Genomic DNA, 14,955 nt, shown 5'->3' with positions numbered 1-14,955 from the left:
GTCATCCCCTATGTAGCCGGTGTATCAGAGAAACTCAGGAGAGTTTTCTCCAAGCATGACATCCCAGTGTATTTCAGACCCAGCAACACGCTCAGACAGAAACTGGTTCACCCGAAAGACAAAACTCCAAGACACAAACTTAACAATGTGGTGTATGCTGTACAGTGCAGCGAGGAATGCTCAGACCTCTACATTGGAGAGACCAAACAGCCACTTCACAAGCGCATGGCACAACACAGAAGAGCCACCTCCACAAGACAAGACTCAGCAGTCCATCTGCATCTTAAGGATAAAGGACACTCTTTCGAGGATGCCAATGTTCACATTTTGGACAGAGAGGACAGATGGTTTGAAAGAGGAGTGAAAGAAGCCATCTATGTTCACTGTGAGCGACCATCTTTGAACAGAGGCGGTGGTTTACGACGCCAACTCTCTGCCATCTATAATCCAGTTTTGAGATACCTTCCCAGACGCCTTAACGCCCACTCACATCCTGGGCCATCTGACCTCAGGAATTCGCATGATAAGGTGGGGCCAGGTTTCACAATGAACACACCCGAAACTCAGGCGGCTAGAGGATCATCAGGGGGTCCTTTTGTCCCTCTGTGGGGGGTTACTCCCACTAGGTTTATATCTGGGACTCTCCACTATTTGTCCTTAGAACTGAAGAAGCTTCTCGGATGAGAGGTGAAACGTCTTCAAGCAACTTAAAGAAGTCCAGACGCTTTTCTTTGCAAGCTCCTTTTACTACGATGACCTGGATGACTGAGAACCTTCACAGAGATTATTTATTGCATCTTCTGTAATGTGTGCAGTTCTAAAACAGTCAAATACAAGAGTCATGTGGTAAAAGCAATTAATATGTGAGCTTCTCCTTGTACAGCAGGAGCTTTAGACGCAGGGCAAGTTAGATGGTAAATGGGTCGACTGGTGCATACATAGCACCTTTTTTCTATACCCAAGCACCTCATCTAACACTCTCCACCTCAGGCTTCAGTATCTTGCCAAACTGGAGTAAGTGGGGAACCGGTCTACCAACCATACAGGTAGGCAACTCAATTTATCTACTGAGCCGCAGTCACCTCTGTGATCCAAGGGTCACCAGACTGAGCTAAGAGGCAGAAATCATAAATTTGGTCTTTATAAAAGAGTAAATAAAAAAGTGGATGTATACTCAAGAGATTACATCAGAGACTAGATTTTTTTCCTAGTAACTGATTGGGATGAAACAAGAGCTAAAAAGAAGACGTGAAGTGAAAATAAAATGGTTGCATTTGATTGTGTGTTTAATGATATTAAATTCAGATGTAATACAGTATTAATACAATTAAAAGTTAAGATAAATATTTATGGCTACACAAATCCTATATACTATTTTAATAACTACTACAGTATTTAAGAATTCATTCATGTATACAATATCTTTGTGAAAAACATTTAACAATAGAAGGAGCAGAATCGAATAAATGACAGAAATGTCTAAAGCTGAAAAAACAGGAAGTGTTTTATTTTCCCCGAGGTTACACAGGAAATGTGTACAGATATTTCTGTAGTGACTTGCAGGGAGAAAATGTTGCATTTAAACATCACTGATGTGCATAAAGATTTACAGGGTTACCATAACATAGTTAACAGCTTTTACATACAGCAAACCAATCATAAAAAAAAAAAAAAAGTTATACTCTCTCTCACTGAAAGAGGAAAAAAGTATATTAGCTTTGCATAAATCTACACAACATGCTTCTCTCTAACAGCAGCAAAGTACATGAAGCTGAAAACTGACATCCTTTCTGTTTCACATGACTTAAACAAGTGGAGCACACAACTGTAAACGTGCATCCGGTTAGCTAAAGAGTGAAATGTGGGTAATCCTATCTCCCTCTTAAAAATAACCAACATTTAGTAAACAAACGTCACGTTTTTGTTAGAATTACCTGAAACAAGCAGACTTCCTACCAACTTCTATACAACTAAAACCCTTCTGCAACCAGAGGAAAGAAAGCTCTTAGTTTTTTTTCTTATAAGAATATGTTCATGAGTGCTAATTACTCACATGAAAGTTTACTTTTTAAACGTGTCCATGAACTTGAGTCACTCGCCACCAAATCTCAACGACACGTGGTTTTGTTTGCACCTCTCATAAAAAAAGGAAAGAACACAAAAAAAATCTAGTTATATTAATCCTTAACAGAGCCTCGAGAATTTCTCATCGACATTCTCGAAGGCCTCCGTCGAAGACTCTGTTGATGTTTCTGGAAATAAAAGAAAGGGGAAAAAGGTGAGACCACTTGCATGTTTTTGTGCAGTCACTCGATTACAAAGCCTCAATAAGAAAGACCTTTAATCACTCATCTGCCTGCTTTCCTTAGTGTTCAGGCTCCCACTATTTCCTTTACATCACTTCCCCTCTCTCACGCAGTAACTCAATACTAACATCCTGGCTTCCGTCCAATCGCGTCCTTGACCACCTTCTATGAGCCAATCAGCCGCCCCTCTGCCTACTTTAAGTATCTAAATAAACCACATTCAGTTCCTTCAGATGATCTTTCCTTATTGAATTGAGTTTGTGGGTACCTTCAGGTTCTCCTGGTGTTTCTGGCTTCTGCAGTGGAGGTCCTTAGCATTTTGCTCATCCAGGTAGAAAATGGAGCAGAGGTTACAGAAAAGCCCCATCTTTTGGACAACATGCTCATCACCTAAGAAGACCAGAAGCATACAAAATAACTTAAGAGAGAAAAGAAAGACGTTAAATTGACGTCATTATTTTATGTTTTGTTCTCACCAAGGGACGCGTCAGCATCCAAGTTGTCTGTGATGCGAGGAGACTGAGAACAAGATCGCTTTGCTTTGGGTTCAATAAGTGCTCTCCTTCGTTTACGGACAGCTAAAGAAAAGGAAAACGACCAATAAATGATAAATGATGACTGCAAATTAAACTGTACCTATTCCAATAACAAGTTTATATTTTTACTTCTCTAGTTACAGCTGCTCGAATGTCTTGAATTGTAATATGATTAGTAACTTTTGATGGACTAACTTTAACTTCACAAGTTCCAGATTACAAATTGTGGCTGTCTTCTGACAGAGTGTGTTAGGAAAACCACAATATAGACACTGACTTGGATGCAGTTTTGCTCTATTCTAACAAATTCTAAGTGGGAAAACAACCATCATCCACTTTAGTGAATCATATTGAAACATTTTGTTGGTTTATAATCAGCACATTTTGAGGTAAAATAGCTTCTCGTACCTTTAACGTCACTCCTGCTCAGTCCTTCCTGTGTCTGATTATCAAGACACTCAGGCTGTTGCTGTTGCCCAGCAGAGGCAGCATCAACATCGGGCTGGCTCTCTGGTTTCTCCTCTGTTTTTTGGCTGTCTGGTTTGTCGTCACTTGACAGTACAGATACGTTTTTGTCCAGTGACGAGGACTCGAGTGAAGCGGCAGGCAGTGATTCTGTTTCTGCATCTTCTCTCTCGTGTGTTGCGACCCCTTTTTTCCCTCTGACAGATTTTCTCACTGCAGGAAAAGAAAAAGAAATACTTGAGATTTACAATTTAGTCCTCTGACCAGATTATACATTTTTGTGCAAATTCTTAGTGGCAGCAGTCTTCAGGAACAGTTCTCCAGGCTTCTTGATGAACATTCAAAGCTCTTCTTCAGATCTGGATTGCCTTTAGATCAGGGGTGTTAAACGTAAGGCTGAAGGCCCAGAATCTTTTTTTTTTCTCTTAAATAAAACTGTGACTTGTATTATGTGTCTATGGTCTGGGAGAGAGTCCTGTAACTCTTTTATTCATTATTTACCAGCTCCCTCCTGGTCATATATTGCGAAAATATAATATAAATAACATATAAATATAAACAGAGCTTTCAGTCGCTCTGCTCCACGGCTCTGGAACTCTCTTCATCTAGCCATAAGAAATATAGACTCTCCTCCCGTATTTAAGTCACAGCTCAAAACACATCTGTTCAAACTGGCTTATTCGCTTTAGTAGTGATTTTATCTGTTGTCAAGTTCTGTTTTGCAATTTTAACTTATTTTATGTATTTTATGACTATTGCTCATTTTAATTTTGTTCTTTTGTAAGGCGCCCTCAAATAAAATGCAGTATTATTATTATTAATACAAGGTCCAGTTTTTCCAAAAACTACAATAGAAATGTTATCCACGGTACATTTTCTGTGAATTACACATCTATCATGTAGTTTCATGGGTCCAGCCCACTTAACATCAAAGTAAGCTGTATGTGCCCCATGATGAAAAAGGAGTTTGACACCCACGCTTTAGATGATCCCACATTCCATTAAAGCTTGAGTTCTGGTGAAGCCTATCCGTGACTGATAGTGTTCCACCATGAGTTTTTCTACCCAGGTATGATTTTACTGCCGTGTGTCTGTAATCATTGTCATGCTGTCGTGAAGCTGTTTCCAATTTGTTGATTGACAGCACTACATGGCATTAGATTACAACTGGCTCATCACATGACTAAGGTTCCTTTTTTTGTCCTTGAATGATTCATAAGTCAGTGTTATGTGGCTTAACAAACAAACAACAACAAAAACATTCCTCTGAAAATGCTCAGGTATAAAGACTGGACTGAAAATCAGTGAATAAAAGCAGCTGAAGTCAAAAGAAAAACTTTGAAAGACTAGGGAACATTTCTTCAAGATTATTTAACAAAGTAACAAAGTATGAAGAAATGAGAAGTGGCTCAATATTTCTGCACAATTATGTAAACCAGAAAGCTGTGCTTGTGTTACCAGGGATCTGTCTAGTCCTCTTCATGGCTTGGCCACTTGTCCTGGTTCTAATGGCTTTCTTGTCCTTGTCTTCATCTCTTTTCAAGTTCACATTCTCTTCTAATATGAGATACAAAAACAAAGACTCACATTAATGCAAAACAGTTTTCCGTTTTCTTTTTTAGTAAATTTAGGAGTAAACTTTACAAGATTCACACAACAGACTAGTACACAATGCTTTCCATTTAAAAAAAAAAATCTATAGTGATAATAATCTGGCAAACAAAACGCACCAAAATCAAACTGTCTTGGCTAACAAAGCATGTAACGGGTGATAGATTTGTCTTTAACAGTGTGTCTTACCTTTAATTTTAAATTTCTGTAAGGCTGTAAGCAGATGTCAGTTTATTTGCACCTTAAAATAATTAGTAATTTAGCCTTTATGGTTAGAGTTCCATTATACTGGAAACCTTTAGCTGTTAACACAATCCATTTCACCTGGTTTAGGTCTTATCTGCTTTAAGATGTGCTGCTCCTATCAATGAAGGCACCACTGTTTATGCCTGCTTATCATACCTACCATGTACAAACAGTCATGTGAAACGAAGTTTACACGAGACTTTGTGCTGTCCTTTGAAAAACTACGGTAAATGTCCTGCATTTGTATAGCACTTAGTCCCTAAGGACCCCAAAGCGCATTACACTACATTCAGTCATCCACTCATTCACACACACACACTGGTGATGGCCAGCTACATTGTAGCCACAGCTGCCCTGGGGTGCACTGACAGAGGCAAGTCTGCAGAACACTGGCACCACCAGTAGGCAACAGGTGAAGTCTGTCGGAGCCGGGCCTCGAACCCGGCAACCTTACACAATCAAACTGCCAACTCTTGAGCTGCGATCACTCTATGTACAGTCCATGATTCAATCGCTTCTATAACCAGCTTTAGCTAAACTGAAGGAATCATTTTCTGTTTGACTTCATCAGTCTCTCACATCGTTGTGGGAAAAATTTGGCCCACACCTCTGTTGCTTCAGTTTATTGAGGTTGGGGATATACATTTACGCACAGCATTCTTGAGGTCCCAAACCAGCATTCCAATCAGGTTGAGGTCTGGACAGGACTGGGCAATTTCAACACCTTGATTCTTTTCTTTGTCAGACATACAGAGGAGTTCATGGTTGACTCTGGGAATGCAATGTGCCCAAGGTTTATAAAAGAAACCCAAAGGTGTTTAAAGGACATTATTCCACAGGTTTGTATGGCTTCTTCAGATGTAACTTGACCATGCACCAGAGCAGCAAACTAAACTTTAGTAAATCACCTGCTGATGATTAATTAATCAACTGACTCTAATTAGAAACCTGTTGCCTGCTGCTAATTTATGACATTTTTTATGGAAGCAGTAAGAAGACTAACACAAACCTGCATTGTCATCACGTTTGCGTTTATTAGATCTTGAGATTTTCTGAGCCTCCTTTTTGACACCCTTCTCATTCTCATCATGCACTGCTTCATTCACATTTGACAAAGTCTAAAAAGAGAAAACCAAAATGTTTGGCATCAAGATTTATGTTATCAGAACAAAGATTTCTCGAAGAAAGAAAAATGTTTGCAACAGTTTAAATGCTAACATTACCTCTTGGTTTAAGGACTTCACTGACTGGCTATCTGGGTTGAGTCGGCAGACCTCATGTCCCTCCTCCTCTTCTTCACCAATCTCATCCAATGTGACAAACTCCTGCAGCTCATCCTCCGTAATATCCCTATTCCACTCTTCTCCTTCCAAAAAACCTTTGTCTCCACCCTCATCTGCCCCCACCTCATCCAGAGTCACTAGCTCAGATGTGTCATCCAAAAAAGTTTTCTCAATATATTTCCTTGGTCTTTCCAACGTTGTGTTTTCTGAAGTTGCAGGTCGATTATTCCTAACATCATCATCTTCCACAGGGTGTATTTCATAGGTAGAGTCTTCCCTTAAGTCTTTTATCAAGGCATCACTCTTTGTTGTTGGTGTCTTCTTGGTCAGTGGCGTTGTCTCCTCATTTTCTATATTTTTCTCAGGATCCTGTTTCTGGGAATGTACAGCCCATGTGGTTCTCCTTCTTGCTGTAGTCTTGTCTTTTGTTGGGACTTCTTTAGCCGTTCTTTCCTTTCTCCCACTGGTAGATTGTTCTGTAATGGCTGAATTGCTGTTGTCAGTCTCTACCGCTTCTGGCTTTTCAGATTGTTCTGTGTATGTCAGTTTGTCCTTTTTGTATCCTCTAGCAGACCTTCTACTATCAGACCTTTCTGCAGTAAAAGCATCTTGAATTGGTTCATCTTTATCAAAGTTTACTTTCCCATGAATGATCTTTTCAGTGTCCTTGAGAATATTTCTGTCTTTTTCTGTATTGCTTTTCTTTGTTCTTGTCTGATATTTTTTCTCCATCTTGTCCTCTTTTATTGGCAATTTCCCCTCCTCTTCACTTTTAGATGTTCTGGACCTTGATCCACTCCTCCTTGTTGGTCTATCATCTCTTTTAGGTTCATAGGATTTATCTGTTCTTTTTTCCTTGTTGTCTGCCTCCAATTTGGTCTCTGTGGTTGCTGGCTCATCTTCCACAGAATCAATTACCTGGTAAGCTTCTTCCTCTTCTTCTTTAGATACTTGGGTGCCAAGGGTTTCAAATTTTTGGTTATCATCTTCTATTTCAGTCAGATCATCAACTGAATCCAGTATCTCAAATGCTTCAGTAGCATCTGTTGAAGTGTTTTGGATGTCTTGACATTCAATGTACTGTTTTATTTCATTTCGGATTGTGGATTTTATATTGTCTAAAATCTGATAACCTTCCCCATGCAATGTGTGGCTTTGTTTAGGTCCTGAATACTTGGTTTTAGCACAGCCATCTTGATTTCCATCGTCATCCAGCTGTTCTTCCGTTTGATCATCAACTGAATCAATGACTTGGTAAGTTTCACCATCTTCCTCCTCCTCCTCCTCAATACATTTTCCGACATAATTCCCTGCCGCAATGCCCTCTCCTGACACATTGTGGTCAGACTTTGCTGTTGCACACTCTGTGTTTTTTCTCTCTGATTCATTATAATATTGAATCTTTACAGATGCCTCAATATCTGATGTTGATGCCATCTCTGACAAATGGGTCTTGTGGCCTGAGGATACAGTGTGTGGTCTTCTGGCTGGAGATTCTGTCTTGTGTGGCTGTGCTCTGCGAAAAGGCAATGCATGAATTTCGACAGGCAGCGAAGAAGAGAATAAAGGAGTCTTAGTGGCCTGAGCAGATTGCATAGATGTGGTATTGAATTTGGTTGGTTCAGATGAGCCTTTTTGTTTTTTTGGTGAGTCAGTGGTCAAGCCTAAAGACAGGGTGCTTTTCTCTGAAGCTTCAGTGGGCTTGGATTCAGAAGAGAAAGCAGATAAGTTCTTAGACTCTTTCAAGGATCTTGTTGAGATCTTCTTGGCAGAAGATGAAACATCTGAGTTTTGTCTTTTTTCTTTCTTTCTGGAGTTCTGCTCAGATGAGAAGGTGCCTTGGTTGTCATCCACATCCTCAACAATTTCATCAACAGTGACAAAACTCTCAAAATTCTGCTCATCAAAAAGCTGAGCGTCAGAAGAAATAGAATCATCATTATGACTATCAGTTGAATCCAGTATCTCAAAGGTTTGTTGTTCAGTACCCTCTTTTACAGTGTTGTCTCCCTCTTCAAGAGGCTGGTTTTTACCTTCTGCAATTAAGCCAGCATCTTTGGAGGCTTTGGATGATTCCTTCAAAAGCGTTATTTCATCTTTCCCCTTGCTTCCATCTCCCCTGCTCTCTGCTGCATTTTTGTCACAAATGTCCACTACCAGAATCAAATCTTCAGACAGCTGCTTTACTGTAAAACTTTCATTTTTGGCCAAAGGATTGGGCTCTTGAACTGTAGTTATTTGGTCTCTGATATCATTGTCTAGCACTTTGCGAGAAGCATCCAATCCAATTTCACTGCACTCCTTTAAACATGCGTCATCATCATTAACACTGTCCAAGACCTGAAAGCCTCCTTCGTGTAATTCTTGGCCTTGCTCAGGTCCAGGTGTCTGACTTATCTCCGACTCAATAGTTTCCCCAGCAGTGCCTTTTATTGAAACTTTGTGGTTTGAGATCGTTTTGACATTAGAAGACAACCTGCTTTTCAAAGTGGATTTCCTTGTCTTAGATGAGGAAGGTGACAAAGATTTCAAGGATTTTAATGAGGTTTGTTCGGCAGAGGATAACACATCTGTGCTTTGGTCCTCCCCAGAGTCATCGAAAATCTCATCAACAGTGACAAAATTCTCCAAGTTAAAATTTTGCTCATCAAATAGGGTGGTATCTGAAAAGACTTGGTCATCGACGTGATCATTAGCAGAGTCCAGTGCCTCAAAGCCTTCTTCTTCAGTACTATCTGGTGAAGCTTCTTTGATGCTTTGATGTTTAACATTTGTCATTTGGCCAGAGTCTTTGCAGGTTTCTCCTGAAAGCATCTGTTGTTCTTTTTCTTTCCCCCACCTTCCATCGGCCCTGCTCTTTGAAGCTTGATTCTTACTTGTGTCCAGCACTTCGTTTCTCTCAGCAAAATCTTCAGCAACAGATTTATCAGAATTATCTACTTGAATCACATGCTCCTCGGACAGCTGCATCAATGTGGAACCTTCATCTTTAACTGTTTGAGTGGCCTCTTGAACTGTTGCTGTTCGGTCTTCAGTTACACCGTCTAGTGCTTTGAAAGGCGCATCTATTTCCATTTCACTAAACTCCTCAGGACTTTCATCTTCAATACTGTCCAAGACCTTATAGCCACCTCCAAAGAATTTCTGGCCTTGCTCAAAAGCAGATGACTGGCTTGACTTTGACTCAACAATTTTCAAAGCAATGCCATCGGCTGAAAGTTTGTGATCAGATTTTACCACTAAACTCTCTGTTTGTTTTTCTTGTTCTTCATTTGGCTGACAAGTCTCAACTCCACTTAGAGCTGCTTTTGATGCACAGGTCCTAAAACCTGAATACAAAACTTGCAATGCTTTAGCTGGAGATTTTGGGTTACTTGATGCTGCTTTTTCCACAGAGGAGGCAGGAGTTTCCATAGCCATACACAAACTGCTCCTCGCAGTGGCTTTCATTGACTTGGATAAGGAATGTGAGAAAGAAGAATAAGTTGCTGAGCTCTTGGAGTCTTTCGGGGATCTTGTAGAAGTCTGCTTTACAGGAGATGAAACATTTGAACCTTGCCTTTCACTTTTCATTCTAGAGTTCTGTTTAGATGAAGCCGTGCTTGGGTGGTCTAAGGCCATATCTTCCACATCATCAGCAATTTCATCAACAGTGACAAAGTCCTCCAAGTTGAAATTTGGCTCATCAAAAAGGTTGGTGTTTGATGAGGCATGGTCATCAGTATGATCATCAGTTGAATCTAATATCTCAAAGGTTTCATGATCAGTACTATCTGATGAATTGTCTTTCATGTCTCTGTTGTCAGCATCTTTGGACGCTTTGGAGGATTCTTCTGAAAACATTTCTTCCTTTTCTTTTATTCTTCTTCTTCTATCTTCTGTTTGGCCTCTCGGGTTTTGGTTGCTACTTGTAATTGACATTTCAATTTTATCAGCTGCATCTAGAACTGTAGATTTATCAGAATTTTCCATTATCTGAATCTTGTTTTCTTCAACCTCTCTTTTCTCTGCTGAGTCTTCATTTTCAACCAGACGATCATCCTCTTGATTGGTAGCTACTTGGTGTTTAGAAAACCCATGTAATAGTTGGACAGAAGCATCCAATCCAATTTCACTCCATTCCTTTGAACAGGTTTTGACTGCATCTGTATTGCTCTCCATGACTTGACTGTCCAACTTATGCAGTCTATGGCCTTTCTCAGGTCCAGGTGACTGCCTTGACTCTGACTCAACAGAACTTGTTTCTTTGTGCAGCTTATATGTGTCAACCGATGTCTCAGCTTCTGCTGCTGATGCCATCTTTAATGAATGCGCCCTGCAATCTGAGGATGAAGTATGCAGTGCTCTGGCTGGGGACTTTAACTTGCTTGGGTGTGTTTTCCTACAAGTTTCAAAAGACTGAGAAGATGAGGAGGTAGAGGTCTTAAAGACATTAGAAGACAAATTTCCTTTCACTGTGATGTGAGTTGGCACGGGTGAGGAAGAAGAGGAGGCAATGTAAGAGCTCTGCCTTTCTCTTTTCCTTTCAGAGTTCTGCTTATGAGAAGAGCGGCTTTGGTGGCCGAAGGCTGGTTCTCCAGTGTTGTCACCAATTTCATCAACAGTGACAAAGTCCTCTAAACTGAAATTTAGCTCATCAAAAATACGTGTTTCTGAAGAAACATGGTCATCAGTGTTATCGTCAATTGAATCTAATATCTCAAATGTTTCTTGTTTAGCACAATCTGCATCGCATGACATGTCTTTGTTGACTTGTTCTTCAACATTTAGGATTTGGCCCAAATTTTCGGGGGCTTTAAAAGACCTCTGCATTTCTCCTTGTGTTTGTGTGGTTGTTCGAGCTGCCTTGATCCTTGGACTTTGGTTCGTTCTTGAATCTAACACATCCTTATCAGTGGCATCTTCTTGAGAGTCCTCTTTAACTACAGATGCTTGGTCCTCGGTAACACTATCCATCACCTGGTAAGAGTTTCCTTGCTCTTGTACACACCCAGATAAATTGGTTTCAGTGCCATCTTGGCTTCCGTCTTCATTCATCTGTTCATCCAATTGATCCTCAATCGAATCCAGGATTTGGTAATCTTCAAAGTCCTCCTCCTCAGGATACTTGCCAGAATAATAATTTCTGCACTCTTCTTCTGTCCTCTCCTTCGACTCTTTGAGTATGCCATTGTTAAAATCAATTTCTAGATTCGGTTTTTGGCTTGTCAACTCTAACCCCTGACTATGTGTAGCTGAATGTATAGCTAATAATGTTTCTGTTCTATTTGTCTCTGTAGTAATGCCCTCTGCTAACACTTTACCGGACTTCCCTACTGCACTTTCTTTGGGTTTTGCTTCTTCGTCTCTATGAAGCTGATATGTCTCTACTGTCACATCTGCTGCTGCTGCTGTTGATGAAGAAGGCTTACAGCTGAAGGATGGAGAATGTAAGGCTATCTCTGGAGACTCTGGATTTTCTGGCTGTGCTGTTTGGCAAGGGAAGGGAGGAGTTTCAATAGATTGTAGAGAAGAAGAGACAGAGGTCTGGCTGACACTAGGAGATGAGCTGCTCGTCGAGTTGTTCAAGGGCCTTGTTGAGATCTGTTTTGTAGTGGTCGACACAACCAGGCTTTGGTTTTCTATTTCCACTCCGCAGGTCTGCTTAACCAGTTAAAGAGATGAGTTATTTTCCATTACATAACTGAGCTATTAAAAAAAACAAAAACCCCAAACAAAAAAAACAAACTACTAATAAAAGGGACCACAGAAGACTGGCACTAATAAACTCTAAGATATATTATCATATCTAGGGATGGGTATGGTTTAGGTTTTATCCGATACCGGTGCCAAATCGGTACTTTTGAAATGGTGCCGGTGCTTAAACGGTGCTCTAACCGGTGCTTAAAGAATGGAGAACACAAAATTGGTCCAAAAACCTCTCATGTTCAGCTGTTTTTTGTAAAAAGATAACAATGTTAGCCTTTTCTGCAGCTATAGGGAATTTATGGCATCACTCTTGGATGGAAGCAGAGCTTAAACAATGGAAAAAACAAACTTTGTCCAAAAACCTCTCATGTTTAGCTGTTTTCCACTTTTTCTTTGGTCATTTTAGCCTTTTTGGCTAGGGTGAAGGGAGTATCTGCCATCAAACAAGAAGCCAGCAGCATGTAACTGCGACTGTGTTTGCTAGTTCACCTTGCATGCATTAATGTAATAACGTGGTTAGCCTACTCAACGTAAATTACACACGAACAACATTTAGCTACTCACGCAGAGAAGAACGGCTGCTGCTGCCATCATCATCATCCATCATCATTTCTGCTACACTGGCAGGGCTAGGGGCCAGGACTCTCCTCTGTTTTTGGGGGATGTTGCTAACTCCGGGTGGGATGACAGGCACGCAGTAGATGTGCACGGTCTCGCGGCAAGCTATCAAATACGGCGCATTTCTCGGCTTTTAACAAAATGCTATACGTCGCCATGTGTTTCATCAGATTTGAGGAGTTACCTCCTTTGCACAGTATCACCTTAAAGCACTTGTTGCAGGCTGCTGAGTTTACATCTTTTGCTGTGAAGTACAGCCAGACTTTGACCGCTTCGCTTTGGGCATTTTTAATCTGTAGCTCTTCTCTAAAAGAACGTACGTACCTGGGCCACCTACTACGCTCGCAAAGGTAAAATGATTGGAATCCAAAGTGTATGACATCTCAGGAAAAGAAAAAAGCACCGCAATGTGCGCTGCTTTTCGGTCTGGTTACTACCGTTTATGTCAGAACCGGTGCCATTACCGGTACCCATCCCTAATCATATCATAGTTTAGTGGGTTTGATTCTATATACACTGTATGTTTATGCATATATGCAGACCAAATTTGAAGCTAGAAGTAAGGAACTCACCTTTTCTTCCATTTTCTCTTTACCCAAGTCACTTCTAGAGGTTGTTTCTCTCTTGCTGGGGCTCTAAAAAGATAAAGATTGCTTACTAATTTACTTGAACAAATTGGAAATACGTTACCCTCACAAAAATATGGCAGGTCATAGTTAGAACATTTTTGGCACTTTGCAAATACACTTTTTGCCAGATATTACCATTTTATCCACAGTCTGTGTCTTGGTTCCCTGAATCAATATGGGCTTGTCAGCATTAATATAAGGAAGTTCTTTGATCGTTTCCTTAGACTTTGTCAGACTTGTGACTTGAGGAGCAGGGGTAGAAGCAGCTGAAAAAATTCTTCCATCAGCAGAGGTGACTGAAATTACTGGTGACCCTTCTTCCCCTACCCTCCCTTCTGCCTTCTCTACATCCTGACTCACCTGAAGAGCAACCGTGGATGTTATGATCTCAGTTCCTGGTTTATCACTGGTTTCTTCCATTTCTTGGTCACCTGTTGCACTTTGTCCTGCTGTGAGAGACTTAGAAATGTTGGAACTAACTGATACTGCTGGTTGAGCAGAACCAGAGGTACTTGTTTGCTGAAGAGTTTGCGCTCCTTTATCAGAAAGAGAAGACTGTGCTCCACTTATCACAGTCGGGAACTTAACATCTGTGGTGTCCAGTTCAAGATTTACTTTAATCTCACTGGAGTCTTGCAGACGCTGTTTTAGGCTCTTCAAACTAAAATCAAAAGCAGAAAATCTTTGTTAGTTGCCCACAAAAAACAAGTTTGTTTTCACAAAAATGGTTACACATAACATGTTACAAAACAGAGAAAGAAACAAACATCATTTCCAATTTTTTGTTCAGCAGTCATTAGCTTAAGACACATTTACATAAACTGCCTGTTTTGTTTCTCCACATCTTTTAGAGCCAGTTCATTATAAAAATTAGAGGAAAAAAAAAACAAACAAAAAAAAACAAAGCCCCCCCCCACCAAAAAAACAACAGGAAACCATACTTCACCATATGAGACTATTATTTTTTCGTCAAACCAAGAATCCAAAAACCCAAAATGTTTAGTATTAGAACTGTTTTAACTTCTACAGGAGAAGCTGCACCCAGATTCAGGAATTGTCGTATTAGAAAGAGAAATACTCACGTTTCAATGCGTCGAACTTTTTTCCTGTATAGAGGATAAAAAAGGAGAAGGTCTAAGGGTCTATTTTCATAACAAATGTAATTTATTCTAATAATTTATTCATCTCTTCCCCTATTTTAGTGAAAGTCATACCAAATTACATTCGTAGATAAATGTTCATTTGAAGCAATCTTCTCCAAGACCTCTGTTACAAGACTAGATTCTGCCATCTCAATGTAAATCTGAGAATAGAAATAGTCATAAGAAAAGCACAAAGACAAAAAGGAAAACGTTTCTTAAAAAGTGATAATAGACATTAATAATTCTTATTTTTTTAAACTCGTTCATGCTTTAGTTTACCCAAGCAAAGGTGCAGTATGAACTACAATATGACCGAACATGAAACACATACATAGATGGGAACATAGATGCAAAATTTATGCTATATCGATCCTGACTGAAATACAGTGGGATGCAAAAGTTTGGGCAACCTTGTTAATAGTCATTATTTT

At 40.0% G+C, this 14,955-nt stretch overlaps 1 protein-coding gene across 2 annotated transcripts in view; it reads right to left on the bottom strand.

Moving 5' to 3' along the window:
* Positions 1 to 1,480: 1,480 nt before the first annotated feature.
* LOC102204272 (uncharacterized) overlaps positions 1,481 to 14,955 on the bottom strand; it is a 32,942-nt gene continuing 19,467 nt past the window's right edge. The window contains exons 19-29 of one of the 2 annotated variants that reach the window (XM_005753428.1): positions 14,597 to 14,685; positions 14,465 to 14,488; positions 13,743 to 14,043; positions 13,326 to 13,388; positions 6,388 to 12,087; positions 6,174 to 6,282; positions 4,766 to 4,864; positions 3,251 to 3,520; positions 2,783 to 2,884; positions 2,575 to 2,696; positions 1,481 to 2,252 (exon numbers count right to left, since the gene is read on the bottom strand). In XM_005753428.1, the coding sequence (XP_005753485.1) occupies positions 2,178 to 2,252; positions 2,575 to 2,696; positions 2,783 to 2,884; positions 3,251 to 3,520; positions 4,766 to 4,864; positions 6,174 to 6,282; positions 6,388 to 12,087; positions 13,326 to 13,388; positions 13,743 to 14,043; positions 14,465 to 14,488; positions 14,597 to 14,685 (6,954 nt within the window). In that variant the 3' untranslated portion in view covers positions 1,481 to 2,177. Of the gene's footprint in view, positions 2,253 to 2,574; positions 2,697 to 2,782; positions 2,885 to 3,250; positions 3,521 to 4,765; positions 4,865 to 6,173; positions 6,283 to 6,387; positions 12,091 to 13,325; positions 13,389 to 13,742; positions 14,044 to 14,464; positions 14,489 to 14,596; positions 14,686 to 14,955 lie in introns of both variants that reach the window. The other variant, XM_005753429.1, reaches the window with a different exon arrangement.

Source organism: Pundamilia nyererei, unplaced genomic scaffold (genome assembly GCF_000239375.1).
Source record: "Pundamilia nyererei isolate P.nyererei 1_Seehausen unplaced genomic scaffold, PunNye1.0 scaffold00427, whole genome shotgun sequence".
NCBI lineage: Eukaryota > Metazoa > Chordata > Actinopteri > Cichliformes > Cichlidae > Pundamilia > Pundamilia nyererei.
This window is presented reverse-complemented; position numbering and strand designations above follow the sequence as displayed.